This window comes from Capra hircus, chromosome 18, assembly GCF_001704415.2.
Source record: "Capra hircus breed San Clemente chromosome 18, ASM170441v1, whole genome shotgun sequence".
Taxonomy (NCBI): Eukaryota; Metazoa; Chordata; class Mammalia; order Artiodactyla; family Bovidae; genus Capra; species Capra hircus.
Window position 1 is genome coordinate 3,101,519 of NC_030825.1, and position 20,270 is coordinate 3,121,788.

Genomic DNA, 20,270 nt, shown 5'->3' on the forward strand with positions numbered 1-20,270 from the left:
ACTTCCTTTCTCATAGCCCCATATCTCAGCATATTCTTTTTCCTTTGGGGAATCCTGGGGCTGGCTTGGGGAGGCTGGGGGCCAATCTCTAGGGCTGTAACTCACGTAGACTCCTGCAGTCAAGCTCCCTGGTTTGCAGTTTGATCAGCATTGCTGTTCTCTTGGCTCACAAAGACCCATCCCTCTGATGGGCCCTGCAGTGGGTTCCTGCTCCCTGAGTCAGGAGCTGCACTCTTCTAAAAGATCCAGACTCAAATCTTTATGTTTTTTGGGGGTATTTCTAACAGTTAATATTCCTCTTGCTTTCCCACTGGCAGATGAGCATGTAGCACATGGAACCCATATTTAAAGTCACTGAAAATATTTAATTTCTTATCCTTCCCCAGTTGCAAAGGGCTCATCAATGCAGTCAGTTCCACCTCCTGGACTGATGTCTCGGGTGGCAGAACCTTGGTTTCTATGACTTCGTCTAGACTAACTCTGTCATATGCCGCCTTTTGAGTTCCCCTCTCCATAAAACTGCTCCCATTAGTAAACCATTGACCCTCAGGGCTGTCAAAAGGTTCATCTAGAAGACTGGATTTGCTGGAGTAAGTTTGTTCTATGGTTTCTATACATGGATGCACTGAGTCTCCACTCTTGACTGCTGGAAGCAGAGTTGCTGCTTTCAGGGCTTGGCACACCTTTAAGGTAATGTCAGGAGTGTCCATTAGCAGAGCCTAATAACTTGTTAACCTCCCTTCAGTCAACCAGTGTGCCCTTTGACTTCCAGCACAGACTGGACCTGAAGAGGGTTAATGCATCTACGTGTTGTCCCAGGGGAAGCTTGGAAGCCTTGTTAGCCAGCATGGCTCGGGCTGGAGCTGCCTGCACGCAGCTTGGCCATCCCAGGGTCACTGAATCTAGCTGTTTTGGAAAGTCAGTCACTGGCCTCTGCTCTGGTCCCAGGCTTTGGGCCAGGACTCCTAATCCTTTCCCTGGCCACTCGTGGATGTAACAGCGTAAGCGGCTTGTCCAGATTTGGAAGCCCCAGTGCTGGTGCTGTCCTCAGTCTTTATAGAGTCTCCAAGGCCACCTGGTGGTCCCTATTCCATTGAAGGGGTCCACTTTCTTCTCTCTTGAGAGCCTCTTACAGGGATTTTGCTTCAAGGCCATAATTGGGAATACGGACGTGACTGAACCCAGCCATCCTGAGAAAGCTTCTGGGTTGCCTGTTTGTGGTTGGAGATGGTAATGCACTAATTGCTTTTTCAGTCTGTGGCCAGAGCTTATGCCCTTAAGGTGAAAACAAATCCTAAATATTGAACCACTTGTTGTGAAATCTTGTGAGCCTTATTTGGGGAGACTTTATAGCTCCTTTTTGCCTGAAAGTTTAGGACCCTAATAGTATTTTGATCTGAATCTTCTTTGGTCTCTCTACTTATCATTAATCATAAACGTATTGTGGCAGAGTTCTGTCCTTGCATTAGCTCAGCTCCCTTGCTAATGCATTTCCAAAAACACGGAGGCCATCCCCAGAACCCTGAGGAAGCATTGTCCAGGTACACTGGGTAGCCTTCAGGGTATCAGTGTCCTTCCATTCAAAGGCAAAGGATATTGAGAGTCTGGATGTAGGGAAATACAGGAAAATGCATCTTTGAGGTCCAGTCCAGAGAAATTCCTAGCGCTCCTGTCTCTTGGGTTGGGAGAGTGTATGGATTGGCAGTGGGTGAATAGGGATGACTGTTTCTTCACTGCTTGTAAGTCCTGAACAAACCGGCACTCCCGTGAAGCTTGGGAGCTGGCAGGCTCAAGGTGTTGTAAGGGGGGTGGCAGGGCCTGATAAGTCTGTGTTTTAGGACCGTGAGCAGTTACTGGATTCCTTCCAGGCTTTAAAGGACATTGCCTTTTCTAAGGGTCTTTCCCCTGGACCTTCACCTTAGTTTATTGGGGGAACACATTTTGCTCTTTCTGGCCCAGAGGTGTCCCAGACTTCAGGATCTGCTTGTTCTCTAACTTCTTGGGGGATGTCTTGGGGAATATTCTGATGACCAGCAGGTGGGTCATCTACGGCTACTGGGAGACGCATTCTCTGTTTGAATTCTCTACCTCCTTGGACTTCACTCTGTCCTAAGAATATACTAGTTCTCAATTTATTTAGCATATCTCTCTTGAGGAGGAGGACAGGGAATCCTGGCATATGTTAATACAAACAGGAGTGAGTAATAATAATGGACCCGGTTCCACAGGCAAAGAGAGACGTGAATCACCTTACCTTTGGCTGTCCGTTAACTCCTGTCACAGTACAGTCACGGTTGGAGAGTGGCCAGCTGGCCAAGGCAGATCAGAGCAGGCAGCTCCAGGGTCTACAGAAGTTCACTTCTCCTGCCACATTGAGGGTGACTTGAGGCTCTGCTGGAGTGATGAGGATGGATCGGGTGGGATCTGGAGCTGGGCAGGTTCTGGGGCCCCGTCAGTGTGCGGGACTGTTATCTGAGAGACCGGCAAGAAACGGGGGCCAGTTGGGGCAGACTTACCAAATGCGATGACGTTGAAACAGGAGCCTCAGGCAGCCACTTGTCACCCGTGGAGAAGCTGCATTCGAGTCTGGGGTTGCCCAGATCCTCCCCTGGGCAGGGCACACTTGTCCCTTTGTGGTCACTTCGTGGTATCACCACAATGTATGTTACCAACCAGGTTCTCTGGCCTCCTTGATCAATGGAAATTGACTAGAGGCCGGGCAAGAAGTGCAGGCGTGGCTTTATCGGGTCCCTGCTGCAGCCAGAGGGAACGACCGCAAGTATCAGTTTCCCTTGCTTGTTTGCTCCCCGAGGGGGCACAGCCTGTTCCCTTCATGATGTGGGAGTAGGGGAGGGTCCAGGGATCCTGCTGGAGGGCCGGTGAGGGGGCTGCCTGCCCCTTTGGTGATGCGATGTGCAGCGGCGTGTGCAGTGCCCTGCTTTTGCTCCTGGCCCTTCGAAGGCGGCGGTTGGGCTTTTTTGGTCTTTACGTATCTTGTCCATAATTAGCTGCACATGCGCACTGTTATTTTTGGTCCCTTATAGTTTCTTTTGCAATTCCCAGGTGGTGCAGTGGTATAGAATCCTCCTGGGAATGCAGGAGACTCAAGAGATGTGGGTTCAATCCCTGGATTGGGAGGATGTCCTGGAGTAGGGAAATGGCAACCCATTCCAGTATTCTTGTCTGAAAAATCCCATGGACAGAGGAGCCTGGTGGCCTATAGTCCCTGGGACTGAAGAGTCTGACACGACTGAGCATGCAGGAACACGTGGTTTCTTTGTATTTTGCTGGTCAAGGAGACGTCCAGGTATAAGCATTTCAGGAAAGGTTCCCAGGTCTCAGGTCCCAGCCTATCTGAAAGGGGTGGGTGAATGATTTCAGAAAGGATGTTCTCAAGGGAGCAGTGGAGATGTTTGAAGGGGAGGCCAGCAGAGGGTGACTGGAACTGGGGAGAGAAATGGATGATGTGGAGTTGAGCTTTTACAACACGGCTCACTGTGTGGACAACTTTCCATCTTGAGGCAGAGTCTGACAGGGACCTGAGGCGCGGTGGGCCCCAAAGGATGGCTGGTCCCTGGGACAGGGTCTGTGCCTGCCTTGGGCACGGATCCGAGAGTCCCCCAACGGACGATGGTTCGGGCTGCTGGTGGCGCACGGGTGGGGGGCTGTCGTGGAGGAGGTGGGGGCTTGCCCGCCGCGGGCCGCCCTGACGTCTGCTCGGCGCCCCCTCTGCTCCTAAGGCCGCCTCTTCCTGTGCGTCTGTGACTCTGGTCTGCCCGCAGCTCTGCCTGCAGTTGCCTGAAGCTTGACGAGTTCTCCGTTCTGCTGTCGCATCAATTTTGTTAGAACCCTGCCTTGGTCGTGTGCAGCCTGTGGTGCTGGAGCGAGGAGCAGAGTCTCCTGGGTCAGTTCCTGCCACTGCCCAGGGTTTGTGGTCATGGCAGCCTCCAGGCGGGTCCCTCGGTGTCAAAGTGGGTTCTGGAACTTGCTAATCGATAGAAGTTCAGGCGCGGCTTTCTTGGGAGTCGTGCTGAGACATGAGCGCGAAAACCAACAGCAGGGGCCCTTGGTGGCTCCTGGGGAGGAGAGCAGGCTGCCCACCCTCTCGGTGCTGCTGTGCAGGGGGTCCAGTTCCTGCTTCTGCTCCGGGCACCTCAGAGATGGCAGTCTCACGCTTGGGCACCAGCTGCTCCGAGTTTCCCGGCGCTGCCTGCTGGGTCTCCGGCTGTTGACTCTGGAACCTTCCACTGTGCTCACAGACACCTCACAGCCTCTGCCATGTCTGATCCTTCTCAGGTTAAACATGGTTGTTTAACCCTCAGACTTGGCCCTCCTCCTTATTTCTCCGTTTTTCCCATTTTAGCATCAGTTGTTGGCAGATAAGTTCTGTCAGCTCTGTTTCCCAAGCAATCCAGGTGTTGCTCTGGCTCCGCTGCACCCATCCTCATCTGAGCCAGCCTGGCGTTTCCCTGAGTAGTGTGACAGTTTCCTGGCTCACCTCTGCTTTCCCTGTCCTCCTGGGAGCCTTCTGTGGAGCCAGCCTCACCCTGGGGACACGGAGCAGACCGTGTCATGCCCCTGCTTTAGTGTTTTCCTCTGCGCTTAGAGTAAGCCCCGCTGCTCGCGGGGATCCTGGAGCCCCCGTGTGGTTGGTCCCTGCCCCTCCAGCGCGGCCTCTCCTGGTGATCTGGAGCCCCTGTGTGGTTGGTCTCTGCCCCTGCAGCGCAGCCTCTCGTGGGGATCCTGGAGCCCCCGCGTGGTTGGTCCCCGCCCCTCCAGCGCGGCCTCTCATGGTGATCTGGAGCCCCTGTGTGGTTGGTCTCTGCCCCTGCAGCGCAGCCTCTCGTGGGGATCCCGGAGCCCCCGTGTGGTTGGTCCCCGCCCCTCCAGCGCGGCCTCTCCTGGTGATCTGGAGCCCCTGTGTTGTTGGTCCCTGCCCTTCCAGCGCGGCCTCTCCTGGTGATCTGGAGCCCCTGTGTGGTTGGTCCCTGCCCCTCCAGTGCGGCCTCTGGTGGGGATCCTGGAGCCCCCGGATGGTTGGTCCCTGCCCCTCCAGCACTCCCTCAGGTGGCCCCCTCTTACGTGCTGTGCACACACTGTCCCCTCTTCTGTGCTGACTCCTCAAGCTCTGCCTCTCCAGGCCTTCGCACACGCTGCTTCTTTCCGACCTCATGTGGCTGGTTCTTTGTCATGCAGGTCTTTTCAAATGTCTCCTCTCTGACCACTGTATTTTGAGGCTGCCCCCAGCGACCCTGTCCTGTTAGCTCTATTGCTTAAGTTGTTCGTATATTGGCTGCTTGTCTGTCTGTCTCAGATGTAAGTTGTGTAAAGGCAGGGACCTCCTCGTTTGTCTTCACCGCTGTTAAACTGGCAGCGTGTCTGGAACTCAGGAAGTCCTGAAACGTTGGCTGAGTGAACAATCAGCGTTCTGGGTTTCAGGCTTTTCTCGTTAATCCTGTGCTCTGAGTACAGTGGAATGACACACTTGGTTTCTTCTGTCTAGTGTGAATTCCTGGGATCTGCTGCGTGGCTGAGCGAGAGCACGGCCCCCGTTGCTGACAGACGTGATGCTGCACCGGTTGCTGGCGGTGGTCCGAGGACCGGGAAGCCGCCGAGGATGGCGGAAGGGCTCCCCGGCCAGAGGCAGCGCGTCAGCGGCCGCGGCGCCCCCCGTGGCCCTGCCCGCCCAGGCGCAGGTGGTCGCCTGCGGTGGTGGAATGAAAATTGACTTCTTTGAAATTTTGATTTCAAAGTACGGCTTTGCAACTTTTTCATTTCATATAATTCATACTTCTAGGAAGCGTAACCTTATTTGTTAAGTGCCAATTAAGATGAAACGTCTAGAGATGAGTGTTTGTAAAACACTAGCCTGTTTTAACTGGCAGCGGATCAAGGAGATGCCAAGAGAGCAATGAAGCGGAGAAGGAGAGGGGCACGCTGTGCTCTCTGGTGCGTGGCTGGCCCGGGGCCCCGGTGAGGCCCGAATGGCCCTGGCCTGACCGCGTGCTGGCGCGTGGCTGAGTGTGTGTCCCTCGGACCCTGTGTGCCCCTCGGACCCGGCGTGCGCCTCGGACGTGGCGTGCCCCATCGACCCGGCTGGCCTCACCCTGGCTCCTGCCGCTGTGGGAGCCTCAGTCGGGTTTTGGTGTTGCCTTGGCCAGGTGTCCTCCGAGAGGCAGAGGCTCTTGAGTGAATATAGAGAATGTAGTTCCTGCTGCCGTGCTGTTTCTGGCTTTTACAAGGGACAGGGCCCGCTATAGGCAGGGGAGCTGGGAAATAGTCCTTTTTGGTTGGATTTGATTCAACGACAAGGTCCTTGAATCAGGCATTAACCAGGGTTTGGGTCCGAATAGGGTCCACTACAGGCCCAGAGGGGCCACTGCTGACTCCTGGTCCCTTGGTTCAGTGACTCGTGCTTTGCTGCGCCTGGCACTCCTCCGCTATTAGAGTCCAGAGGGATGGGGACATCAGGAAGATAACTGAGTCTAGCCTTTGTTCTGGGTCACCGTCCAGAACCCCCTGTTGGGCCTGATCTCTCCCTGGTGCCTGTGGGGCGGTGAGGAAGTCAGGCAGCCGAGAGCAAGGGCACCTCCTCAGTGTGTCACCCCGGTGCCGTCCGCCAGGGCCGCAGTGAGACACGACGTGGGGGCTTCCCTGATGGAGGAGTCTGCTGTCGGGCAGGATGGACGGGTGTGCACTCCCATGACCGCAGTCGTCCAGGGGACTGCTTGAGACGTTAAATAAATGACATCTGTACAGCCTAGATTTAACGATAACATATAATAAGCAAATCGTCTGAAAATAGTTTATTCACATGAGCTGTGTGTTAACTGCTCTCTACCTGGAGTTGCTGGGTCACTTCGAGAGTCTTCAGTATGCAAAATTAGTGTCTGAAGTGCTTTTTTTCTACGTGGTACAACTTTTATCAAGTGACCGAATGTGATAATCTAAAAGTTTTAATAACCTTTTGAAAGTCTTCCGCATATTGATCCTCTAATAAGGAAGGATCAGTTTTTTACAGTTGATAAATCTAGATGGAGGTAGATTAAGCCAATTTACCAATGTAGTGAGAAATCCATTTTTAAAAATTACTTTGGGTTACATGGAACTTCTTAAAAGTTTAAAACACATGTAATAAGTTATATACTCATTATAATACATGTGAATGATACAGAAATATAAAAAGTGACTCTCCCCACTGAATACTCACCAAAAGTTAGCCTATATGTGTATGCAGGTATACTTTTTCTTCTAACCAAAACTGAGATGGTATTAAGCATCTTATGTTTATTATGTACCTTGTTTTTTTCCATTTAAGATGTCTTCTATAAAAATATACACATACAAGACTACTTATTGTAACACTATTAATGCAACTGTAAGATTACATTTAAATGATACCCAGACATTATTGGGGGGCTTCCCTGGTGGCTCAGAGGGTAAAGCGTCTGCTTGCCATGTGGGAGACCTGGTTTGAATCCCCAGAATTCTAGACCACCTGACCTGCCTCGTGAGAAATCTGTATGCAGGTTAGGAAGCAACAGTTAGAACTGGACATAGAACAACAAACTGGTTCCAAATTGGGAAAGGAGTACACCAAGGCTGTCTATTGTCACCCTGCTTATTTAACTTATATGCAGAGTACACCATGAGAAACGCTGGGCTGGAAGAAGCACAAACAAATCAAGATTGCCAGGAGAAATATCAATAACCTCAGATGTACAGATGATACCACACTTAAGGCAGAAAGTGAAGAACTAAAGAACCTCTTGATGAAAATGAAAGAGGAGAGTGAAAAAGTTGGCTTAAAGCTCAACGTTCACAAAACGAAGATCATGGCATCTGGTCCCATCACTTCATGGCAAATAGACAGGGAAATGATGGAAACAGTGACAGATTTTATTTTTTGGGGGGGGCTCCAAAATCACTGCAGATGGTGACTGCAGCCATGAAATTAAAAGATGCTTGCTCCTTGGAAGAAAAGCTATGACCAACCTAGACAGCATATTAAAAAGCAGAGACGTTACTTTGGCAACAAAGGTCCATCTAGTCAAAGCTATGGTTTTTCCAGTGGTCATGTATGGATGTGAGAGTTGGACTCTGAAGAAAGCTGAGCGGCAAAGAATTGATGCTTTTGAACTGTGATGCTGGAGAAGACTCTTGAGAGTCCTTGGACTGCAAGGAGATCCAACCAGTCCATCAGAAGGAGATCAGTCCTGAATGTCCATTGGAAGGACTGATACTGAAGCTGAAACTCCAATACCTTGGCCAGCTGATATAAAGAACCGACTCATTTGAAAAGACCCTGATGCTGGGAAAGTTTGAAGGCAGGAGGAGAAGGGGTCGACAGAGGATGAGATGGCTGGATGGCATCACTGACTCAATGGACCTGAGTGTGAGTAAACTCCCAAAGTTGGTGATGGACACGGAGGCCCGGCATGCTGCAGTCCATGGGGTCGAAAAGAGTTGGGCACGACTGAGTGACTGAACTGAACTGATATGATTTTGATAAAATAAAGTGGAACAGCCACACAGAGGACTATCAGGTAGATGTGAAAAGAAGGAGGAAAATGTCTGTGAACTGCTATGAAGTAATCTCTGGGATACGTTGTTATATGAGAAAAAGGAGGTGCTAAAAAGTATTGTAAAATGTGCTACATTTGTGTAAGAGCTAAGAAGAAATAAGAAAATATGCAAATGTATAGTTATTTTTGCAAAAAAAAAATATTGGAAGGCTGAAGCAGAAAGTGCTGAGGTTGGTTACCTCCCAGAGGGAGCGGGAAATGGGGTACACGGTTGGGGTGTGGTGGGTATTGATCTTTCTGGCTTGACTTTGTGTAGTTTTGACTTTTAGAATGATGTGAACGTTCTGCTTACTCAAAACCACCAGGGCTGGGGGAAGCCTACCCTGGAACACTGCCAGAAATAACCTACTTGCATTTCAGATGAATAACAGCTTTACTATAGAGGGAAAAAAGAACAAACCCAGGGACTTCTGACCATACCAAAACCTTCTGAAGGTTTTGAGTCTACCTTTAGTCAAAGACGAAAGGAAATGGAACAAACATTGACTGCACTTAGCAAGTTTATTTTTCACAGGGGTATGAACATTTCTGCTTTCTGTGTATTGTAAGATTGAGAAAGGAGAAAATATATTGAGGATACATCTACCACTTATAAAAAACAGGCTCTGAAATTTCAGCTCTCCTAAGTTAACAATCTTGTCATGTCAGCAAAGGCCTTATTTATCTGATGATTTCAAAGGAATAAGAAAATACTTAAATCATCATGACTATATTTCCTTTTAAAAAGACACCTGACTGATTTAAGCTTTTTTTCATGAGAACTGATAAGACATTGCGCTCTGGGAGGCTTGTCATTGACTCAGGTGTCGTAGTGGTCACATCCAGTATGTCGACCGCAAATAGCAGGAATCGCCCGGGGCTAAGCTGGGCAACAAGGAGCTTCTGGAAGGCCACTGGGGCCTGTGGACTAGGAGGCAGCTGCCAGCGGGAGGCAGGGTGGAGCCGGGTGGTGAGGACCCAGGCCCTCAGCTGGAAGGAGGGTGGGCTGGCCAGGACACTGCTGCTCCTGAGATGAGAGGAGGGACCTCCGCCTTCTCTCCTGGCTCAAGCCCCAGTGTCCCAGGAGGTCAGACCGGCTGAGCGCAGGTCATAGGCCTGCGGCTGCGCTGAGGACAGCCATCGCCACGGTTACGTGCCCACCAAGGACCGAGGAGAAAAGGGCCTGGTTACCCAAAGGGGTGCAGGAGGGAGGGGTCACAGGTACGTCCCTCGCAGAGCTGTGAGCTGAGCCCGTCCAGGACTCCCTGCGGGTCGCCCGCCTGGCAGTCTGGTGGGCTCCCGCTGTGCCCCGCAGGTGGCCCGGTCTGTCTGAGCTTGGGCTGCTTCTCCTTCCAGGTTACACTAGGACGGGCTCCATCTTTCTGGCCCAAACTCAGGACCGGCTCATCTCCCTGAAGCGCATCAGCTCGAGGCTGAAGTACGTATGAGGCTGAGCCCGTCCCGCCTTCCTGTCAGCGGACCTCTGCGGAGGCCGGGGAATGTCATTGTGCCCCTGTGTTCTGTGCCAGTGTCGTAGGCATCCCCTGCGAGATCGTCTCCCCCAGGAAAGTGGCCGAGCTGCACCCTCTGCTCAACGTGCACGACCTGGTGGGGGCCATGCACGTCCCCGAGGACGCGGTGGTGTCCTCCGCCGACGTGGCGCTCGCCCTGGCCAGTGCCGCCTCCCAGAGCGGTGAGTGGGCGCGGGGTGAGGAGAGGGCTGGTCTCAGGAGAGCGGCCCAGCGGCGGCAGGGCCACCAGACAGCTCTGCGTGGAACTCCGGCTCGCGGCTCTGGAGTTTTTGTCTCAGCGCGGTACCTGTCAGCGCAGTTTCCCTCAGGGCCACGTTTTTCTTGTGAAGTCTCCTAGGCGCTGGCTTCAGTCCTGCTTAGAGCGTTCTAGGTGTAAGGGCCTTTCTCCCTCCACAGGACTTGAGAAGCTCCAAGGCTGGCACGTGCCTTGGGGGTTTAATGCACAGCTGGGGTCATGTCCTGGGGTTGGAATGAACGAGGGGAAGGCTCATCTGTGGTGGTGTCCGCCCTGGATGGACTGCTTCGTGGTGTGGGTCGATCAGGATTGAGGCGGCCCTGTGGCACTGTTTCTCTCCGGCCCCTTTAAGGATCCCTGGATTTTTGTTTGGCTGCGCCATGCTCCTTGTGGGCCTTTGATTCCCAGCCAGGGATGGAACCCAGGCCCCTGCAGTAGAAGCGTGGACCGGAACTGCCGGACCGCCAGGGAAGGCCCAGGATCCCTGAGATTTCATCATGTGCTTCAGTTGGTTTTTTCAGTTGGCCTGGTCTTTTCAGTCTTGGGAAAGGCCCCTTTCTACCATCTCAGGATGTGGTTCTAGGAGTGTTTTGGATTCCAAAGGTAAAGCATGGGCCTGGTCTGTTCAGTGTTTCTTGAGAAGCTGCTGCAAATGCCTGACTCTGAGACAGCAGGTGACAAAACCCAACTCTGTGTTTACCTTGGGACAGGTGTTCAGATCTATGACCGGACAAGTATTCTTCATGTTATGGTCAAAAGAGGTCAAGTCACCGGCGTGGAGACAGACAAAGGACAGATCCAGTGCCAGTATTTTGTCAACTGTGCTGGTCAGGTAGGTCAGTGACGAGACTGGGTCGCTGCCTTTCTTATTTAACTTTGTCTCCAGGATTTGGGGTACAGAGGTAAGCCTAGTTTTCTGATGGACTAAGCAGGCGTCCGGGACACACTGTTCCTTCTTGGCCGGGAAAACTCGGAATCTCCCCCTCCACACGGGAAGCCCGCCCTCGCCCCTCGTGTGGAAGCCGGGCGCCGTCCCCCTCCTCCCCGGCCGAGGGGCAGCCCCGCTCAGGGAGGCCCAGAGAGTCAGCACGGACAGCGCTCGGTCCCTGGTCGGGCTGCGTGGTGGTTCGTGCCATCCCGCCGCCCAGCAGACGAGCGTTGGGGTGCCCCTGTGTCGGGAGCGTGGGTCCCGTGTCAGGACCCCAAACCCTGCAGCCCAGAAGGCAGACTGTCCCTTGCCCCCCTCCACGGTCCTAGGGGCAGCCGGGAGTGCTTTCCACCACGTGGAGGTCTTCGTGGTTGGTGTTTGGGGTTCCAAGGGCCTGGCTCCCCTTCCGAGCTGGTGGCTCTGTCTTCTCTGCTCAGAAAGCAGACTCCGTGGCTCAGCCGGTTCAGTGTTGCTCCCCTCTGAAACGTTAGGAACTAAAGCTGGGAGTCGGCTTCCCACAGCTGATGGGGAGCGGGAGCGCCCAGGAGCCGCTCGCAGTGACACTCGTCTCAAGAGGCCGCCCTTGCTCACGCGCCTTTCTGTTCCTCTCCACCCACCCCTCCCTCTGTGCGTCTGTAGTGGGCGTACGAGCTGGGTCTGTGCAGCGAGGAGCCGGTTAGCATCCCGTTACATGCCTGCGAACACTTCTACCTTCTGACTCGCCCCTGGGAGACCCCGCTGCCGAGCAGCACGCCAAGTGAGGACTTGCACTTTGTTTTTACTCTTGTCTCCTCGCCCCTGCTCCGTCCTCTGCCAAGAAAGGCTTTCTGCTGAGGACAGACTGCGCCCAGAAGAGTCTTTTCACTTCTTTTCTGGAGCATGTTACAGGGCGGTGGACCCCGTTCTAACTTGACTTGAATGTCTCTTTATGAAAGGATGGCCAAAGTGGGCGTACCATTAGAGCAGTTTTGTTTCTTTCTTTGCAAGCTAACTGTAGTCCCAGACAGAGGTCTGAACTGAATATGTTTGGAATATAACCTCCCGTCAACCTTGATTCCAGCTTGTGCTTCATCCAGTCCAGCATTTCTCATGATGTACTCTGCATATAAGTTAAATAAGCAGGGTGACAGTACAGCCTTGACGTACTCCTTTCCCAGTTAGGAACCAGTCTGTTGTTCCATGTCCAGTTCTAACTGTTGCTTCTTGACCTGCATACAGATTTCTCAGGAAGCAGGTAAGGTGGTCTGGTATTCCCATCTCTTGAAGAATTTTCCACAGTTTGTTGTGATCCACACAGGCATTGGTGTAGTCAATAAAGCAGAAGTAGATGTTTTTCTGGAACTCTCTTGGTTTTTTGATGATCCAGCGGATGTTTGCAATTTGATCTCTGGTTCCTCTGCTTTTTCTAAAATCAGCTTGAACATCTGGAAGTTCATGGTTCATGTATTGTTGAAGCCTGGCTTGGAGAATTTTGAGCATTAATTTGCTAGTGTGTGAGATGAATGCAATTGTGCGGTAATTTGAGCATTCTTTGGCAATGCCTTTCTTTAGGATTGGAATGAAAACTGACCTTTTCCAGTCCTGTGGCCACTGCTGAGTTTTCCAAATTTGCTGACATATTGACTGCAGCACTTTCATAGCATCATCTTTTAGGATGTGAAATAGCTCAACTGGAATTCCATCACCTTCACTAGTTTTGTTTGTAGTGATGTTTCCTAAGGCCCACTGGACTTCGCATTCCAGGATGTCTGACTCTAGATGAGTGATCACACCATCGTGATTATCCGGGTCATGAACATCTTTTTTGTATAGTTCTCTGCCACCTCTCAGAAAACTAAGATCATGGCATCTGGTCCCATCACTTCATGGGAAATAGATGGGAAAACAGTGGAAAGTGTCAGACTTTATTTTTTGGGGCTCAAACTCACTGCAGATGGTGATTGCAGCCATGAAATTAAAAGACGCTTACTCCTTGGAAGGAAAGTTATGACCAACTAGACGGCATATTGAAAAGCAGAGACATTACTTTGCCAACAAACGTCCGTCTAGTCAAGGCTATGGTTTTTCCAGTGATCATGTATGGATGTGAGAGTTGGACTATGAAGAAGGCTGAGCACTGAAGAATTGATGCTTTTGAACTGTGGTGTTGGAGAAGACTCTTGAGAGTCCCTTGGACTGCAAGGAGATCCAACCAGTCCACCCTAAAGGAGATCAGTCCTGAGTGTTCACTGGAAGGACTGATGCTGAAGTTGAAACTCCAATACTCTGGCCACCTGATTTGAAGAGCTGACTCATTAGAAAAGACCCTGATGCTGGGAAAGATTGAAAAGGAGAAGGGGACGACAGAGGATGAGATGGTTGGATGTCCATCACCAACTTGATGGACATGAGTTGAATAAGCTCCGGGAGTTGGTGATGGACAGGAAGGCCTGGTGTGCTGCAGTGCATGGGGTTGCAAAGGGTCGCACGACTGAGCGACTACACTGAACTGAAGTGGAGTGTAACCTAGAGTTGACATAATGCTACCTATTGTGGAGATGTCACAGGCGAGCTCTAAACTCGGGGTGTTCAGTGCCTCCCAGCGCCATAGGGAGGGTTCGATACCACTTGGAGGTCTTCATCCCTAAAGTGGACTCTGCAGCCCCCTCTGTCAGGCTTTCCTATGGCACAGTGGCAGTTATGTGGTTTGATTCTGAGAACTAGCCAAAGCTTCTAGGTAAGTGATTGGGTTAGCGGTAATCTGAAAATGTTTCCACAGTAAATCTGGGAGCAAGCATCCTCACCCATGACTGAGAAAAGTATTTTTCCCCATGCTGAACAGTAAATCCTTGTATTGTTTTTCTTTCAAGTCTGTTTTACATATAGTGTTATGCAACTGTTAATGCTGCACTCCTAACTTATTCCTCCTCCTCCCTCCCCATTGTCTCCTTTGGTAATCATAAATTTGTTTTCTATGTCTGTGAGTCTGTTTGTTTTATAGACAATTCATTTGTATAATTTCTAATTCCACATGTAAGCCATATACAGTATGCATTTGTCCCTATCTTACTTCACTTAGTATGATAATCTCTAGATCCATCATGTTGCTGCAGATGGTATTATTTTATTCTCTTTTATGGCTGAGAAATATTCCATTATGTATACATATACTATAAACTTTATCCATTTACCTGTCAACGGACATTTAGGTTGCTTCCACGTCTTTGCTCTTGTAATTATTTCTGCTCTGAACATAGGGGTGCATATATCTTTTGGAATTACAGTTATTTTTCAGCTATATGCTCAGGAGTGGGATTGCTAGACCACTGGGTACTCGTATTTTTAGTTTTATAGGGAACATCCATACAGTTTTTCATAGCGGCTGCAGCAGTTTACATTCACATCAGCAGTGTACGGGGGTCCCTTTCTCCACACTCTCTCCAGTATCTATTGTTTGTAGACTTTTTAATGAACACCATTCTGACTGGGTAAGATGGTATCTCACTGTAGTTTTGATTTGTATTTCTCTGATAATTAGCAGTGTTGAGCGTTTTTTCATGGCCATCTGTCTTCTTCTTTGGAGAAATGTCTATTCAGTTATTCTGTACTTTTTTATTTTTTAAATTTAATTGGAGGCTAATTACAATATTGTAGTGGTTTTTGCCATACATTGACATGAATCAGCCATGGGTGTACATGTGTCCCCATCCAGAGCCCCCCTCCCACCTCCCTCCCCATCCCATTCCTCTGGGTCATCCCAGTGCACCAGCCCTGAGCACTCTGTCTCATGCATCCAACCTGGACTGGCAATCTGTTTCACATATGATATATATGTTTCAATGCTATTCTCTCAAATCATCCCACCCTCGCCTTCTCCCACAGAGTCCAAAAGACTGTTCTATACATCTGTGTCTCTTTTGCTGTCTCACATATAGGGTTATCATTACCATCTTTCTAAATTCCATATATATGCATTAGTATACTGTACTGATGTTTTTCTTTCTGGCTTACTTCCCTCTGTAGAATAGGCTCCAGTTTCATCCACCTCATTAGAACTGATTCAAATGTATTCTTTATAATGGCTGAATAATATTCCATTGTGTATATGTACCACAGCTTTCTTATCCATTCGTCTGCTGATAGACATCTAGGTTGCTTCCATGTCCTGGCTATTATAAACAGTGCTACGGTGAACATTGGGGTACACGTCTCTTTCAATTCTGGTTTCCTCGGTGTGTATGCCCAGCAGTGGGATTGCTGGGTCGTATGGCAGTTCTATTTCCAGTTTTTTAAGGAATCTCCACACTGTTCTCCATAGTGGCTGTACTAGTTTGCATTCCCACCAACAGTGTAAGAGGGTTCCTTTTCTCTGCACCCTCTCCAGCATTTATTGTTTGTAGAATTTTGGATAGCAGCCATTCTGACCAGCGTGAAATGGTACCTCATTGTGGTTTTGATTTGCCTTTCTCTGAAAATGAGTGATGTTGAGTATATTTTCATGTGTTTGTTAGTCATCTGTATATATTCTTTGGAGAAATGTCTGTTTAGTTCTTTGGCCCATTTTTTGATTGGGTCTTTTATTTTTCTGGAATTGAGCTGCACGAGTTACTTGTATGTTTTTGAGATTCTTTGTCAGTTGCTTCATTTGCTGTTATTTTCTCCAATTCTGAAGGCTGTCTTTTCACCTTGCTTATAGTTTCCTTCATTGTGCAAAAGCTTTTAAGTTTAACCAGGTCCCATTTGTTTATTTTTGCTTTTATTTCCATTACTCTGGGAGGTGGGTCATAGAGGACCCTGCTGTGATTTATGTTGGAGAGTGTTTTGCCTATGTTCTCCTCTAGAAGTTTTATAGCTTCTGGTCTTATGTTTAGATCTTTAATCCATTTTGAGTTTATTTTTGTGTATGGTGTTAGAAAGTGTTCTAGTTTCATTCTTTTACAAGTGGTTGACCTGTTTTCCCAGCACCACTTGTTAAAGAGATTGTCTTTAATCCATTGTATATTCTTGGCTCCTTTGTCAAAGATGTCCATAGGTGTGTGGATTTATCTCTGGGCTTTCTATTTTGTTCCATTGATCTATATTTCTGTCTTTGTGCCAGTACCATACTGTCTTGATGACTGTAGCTTTGCAGTATAGCCTGAAGTCAGACAGGTTGATTCCTCCAGTTCCATTCTTCTTTCTCAAGATTGCTTTGGCTATTCGAGGTGTTTTGTATTTCCATACAAATTGTGAAATTACTTGTTCTAGTTCTGTGAAAAATACCCTTGGTAGCTTGATAGGGATTGCATTGAATCTATAGATTGCTTTGGGTAGTATACTCATTTTCATTATATTGATTCTTCCAATCCATGAACATGATATATTTCTCCATCTATTTGTGTCCTCTTTGATTTCCTTCATCACTGTTTTATAGTTTTCTATATATAGTCTTTTGTTTCTTTAGGTAGATATATTCCCAAGTATTTTATTCTTTTCGTTGCAATGGTGAATGGAATTGTTTCCTTAATTTCTGTTTTCTTATTGTTAGTGTATAGGAATGCAAGGGATTTCTGTGTGTTAATTTTATATCCTGCAACTTTACTATATTCATTGATTAGCTCTAGTAATTTTCTGGTGGAGTCTTTAGGGTATTCTATGTAGAGGATCATGTCATCTGCAAACAGTGAGAATTTTACTTCTTTTCCACTCTGGATTCCTTTTATTTATTTTTCTGCTCTGATTGCTGTGGCCAAAACTTCCAAAACTATGTTGAATAGTAGTGGTGAGAGTGGGCACCCTTGTCTTGTTCCTGACTTTAAGGGAAATACTTTCAATTTTTCACCATTGAGGATAATGTTTGCTGTGGGTTTGTCATATATAGCTTTTATTATGTTGAGGTATGTTCCTTCTATTCCTGCTTTCTGGAGGGTTTTTATCATAAATGGATGTTGAATCTTGTCAAAGGCTTTCTCTGCATCTATTGAGATAATCATATGGTTTTTATCTTTCAGTTTATTAATGTGTATTATGTTGATTGATATGCAGATATTGAAGAATCCTTGAATCCCTGGGATAAAACCCACTTGGTCATGGTGTATGATCTTTTTAATATGTTGTTGGATTCTGTTTGCTAGAATTTTGTTAAGGATTTTTGCATCTATGTTCATCAGTGATATTGGCTTGTAGTTTTTGTGTGTGTGTGTGGCATCTTTGTCTGGTTTTGGTATTAGGGTGATGGTGGCCTCATAGAATGAGTTTGGAAGTTTACCTTCCCTCTGCAATTTTCTGGAAGACTTTGAGTAGGACAGGTGTTAGCTCTTCTCTAAATTTCTGGAAGAATTCAGCTGTGAAGCCATCTGGTCTTGGGCTTTTGTTTGCTGGAAGATTTCTGATTACAGTTTCAATTTCTGTGCTTGTGATGAGTCTGTAAAGATTTTCTATTTCTTCCTGGTTCAGTTTTGGAAAGTTGTACTTTTCTAAGTATTTGTCCATTTCTTCCAAGTTGTCCATTTTATTGGCATATAGCTGCTGATAGTAGTCTCTTATGATCCTTTGTATTTCTGTGTTGCCTGTTGTGATCGCTCCATTTTCATTTCTAATTTTGTTGATTTGATTCTTCTCCCTTTGTTTCTTGATGAGTCTGGCTAATGGTTTGTCAAGTTTATCTTCTCAAAGAACCAGCTTTTAGCTTTGTTGATTTTTGCTATGGTCTCTTTTCTTTTGCACTTATTTCTGTCCTAATTTTTAAGACTTCTTTCCTTCTGCTAACCCTGGGGTTCTTCATTTCTTCTAGTTGCTTTAGGTGTAGTTAGGTTATTTATTTGACTTTTTTCTTGTTTCTTGAGGTAAGCCTGTATTGCTATGAACCTTCCCCTTAGCACTGGTTTTACAGTGTCCCATGGGTTTTGGGTTGTGTTTTCATTTTCACTCATCTCTATGCATATTTTGATCTGTACCTTTTTTGATTAGGTTGTTGCACTACTTGTATATTTTGGAAATTAAGTCCTTGGCTGTCATATTGTTTGCAGGTATTTTCTCCCAGTGTGTAGGTTATGTTTTCATTTTGTTTTTGGTTTCCTTTGCTGTGCAAAAGCTTATAAGCTTGATTAGGTCCCATTTGCTTTTATTTCATCTTGGGAGACTGAAGGAGATACTGTTATGGTTTATATTAGAGAGTGTTTTGCCTATGTTCTCTTTTGTTTTATGGTACCATTTTGAGTTTACTTTCATATATGGCATGAGGGATGGAAAAGTATTTGAAGGCCAGTGAATGCTTGTGTTCTTTGGATGTTGTTTTAATAAAGTCAATAGTGTTTTTGTTTTGCCTTTTCTGTCCACTTAGATAGCTGGCTTGCCTCTCAACTCTGTTTTTTCCCTTCTGCTCCCCACTCCCTTGTCATTTCTCTTCCTTTGCTGCCGTGGATGCAGATGGAAGAATTTATATTCGGAACTGACATGGTGGCATCCTCTCTGGGGGCTTTGAGAACTGGAAACCAATTTTCACTAAAGTTAAGAACCAGCTGGAGATTCAGAATCTATAGAAAGCCTGGGATCACTTTGGCATGTGAACTAGATTATAACAAAAATGCCTCATATTTGTCTAAGATGTTAATTTTCAACACATTTTTAGGAAGAGCTCCTTATTTGATCTTTGTAACAACGTAAGGGCAGCATACAGTTTGCCTCTTGGAAGGCTGCAGTCACTGTTTAGCAGATTCAAGGAACTAAAATCTTGTTAAGGAACTTTCTGTTTATTACTTATTTAAAATCAGTGCTGGTATGTTACACTAGGGGGAAGCATTTTTGTAGAACTTCATATAAGACTGAAGACATTTTTAAAAAGGAGAACTGTTTTAATATGGTCTTTTACTCAAATTTAAAATAATTTGTTGAATAGTTAACATAGTCACATCATTTCAAAATCAAAATATATGGAAGGGTTTATAAATGAAGAGATTCTCCCTGTCTATGTGGACTTAACTTTGGGGAAATTTCTAACTTTTAAAAGCGGAGAGAATAATATAAAGAACACATGTCCCTGCCAGCCGGCTTCAGTCTAGCTTCATCTTGATCCCTGTCCCACTGGATCTTTCCTGGGTGATGGACTTGACCTTAAAACAAGCTGAGGATCTGTCTTTCACAGCTGTTAGAACATAGGAAAACACTGCCTTTTATTGCGTATCTCTTTGGGGGCCTTTTAATTAAGACCTTTTGTCCTACCATTGATGCCTGTAAGATTTTATTTGAGGGCCACACATAGTATCTTCCATAGCACCTTTCCTTTCTACAGAGTATCTTTTTTTCTCTGTCTTTATGACAAGAACTTTGTAGGGATGTTCCATAATTCCACCAAGGCTTCGCTTCTGATAGATGGCCCAGTTGGCTCTTCTCACAAAACCTCCCCAAGACACTTTGAGAAAGGAGCAGGAGGCGAGGTGTGTAGGGGAAGGCAGTTTTGAGGCCCCTCAAGCTGAGGATAGGGTTTGGGTCTGTTGTGTCGCTCAGAGCCCCTGCTGAGTTCCCTGCTGCGTCGGATGCCACAGCTGGAGACGCTGGAGATCATGAAGTTGGTGAACTGCCCCGAGACCTTCACCCCAGACATGCGGTACATCATGGGTGAGTCTCCCTCAGTGCGGGGCTACTTCATCCTGGTGGGAATGAACTGCAGGCCTTTCATTTGGTGGAGGAGCTGGAAAGCAAGTCCTTCCCACTCAGACTGGGCTTGCTGGGCTTCCTTTCTTCTTGTTCACATGGTCTGTGATGTACTTAGTCCAGCACGTTCGTAGTTAGCAGATGACGTGTCCATAGAGAGCTGTCCCCTTAAAGGTACTTGCCCCTTGTTCCAGGCACGTCACTGTACAGAATGTGTTTGGAACCCCTCTTTTGGAGTTAGCCTTGGATTTAGACAGGCATCTTCTTTACCTGTTTCTAAATTCTCTGGTACACTCTGGTAACAGGTACAAATGATTTTATGTGCACTGTTGATCTTTAGTGACGGTAAATACACATACCTAGTTACCACAGATGCAGAACTTTTCTCAAGGACACATAGC

General features: G+C 47.6%; 1 protein-coding gene across 1 annotated transcript; it reads left to right on the forward strand.

Moving 5' to 3' along the window:
• On the forward strand, positions 9,456-12,093 carry LOC102172995 (pyruvate dehydrogenase phosphatase regulatory subunit, mitochondrial-like). Its single transcript, XM_013962388.2, has 4 exons — positions 9,456-10,002; positions 10,094-10,257; positions 11,042-11,163; positions 11,899-12,093. The coding sequence occupies exons 2-4, from the start codon at positions 10,182-10,184 to the stop codon at positions 12,091-12,093; spliced, it is 393 nt and encodes a 130-aa protein (XP_013817842.2). The 5' UTR covers positions 9,456-10,002; positions 10,094-10,181.

What these genes read in the sequence shown, in the direction of transcription:
- LOC102172995 (XM_013962388.2), top strand. Translation starts at nt 10,182, where the DNA reads ATGCACGTCCCCGAGGACGCGGTGGTGTCCTCCGCCGACGTGGCGCTC. An exon ending in CAGTGCCGCCTCCCAGAGCG is followed by an intron (nt 10,258 to 11,041) that starts GTGAGTGGGCGC and finishes ACCTTGGGACAG; the next exon opens with GTGTTCAGATCTATGACCGG. An exon ending in TTGTCAACTGTGCTGGTCAG is followed by an intron (nt 11,164 to 11,898) that starts GTAGGTCAGTGA and finishes GTGCGTCTGTAG; the next exon opens with TGGGCGTACGAGCTGGGTCT.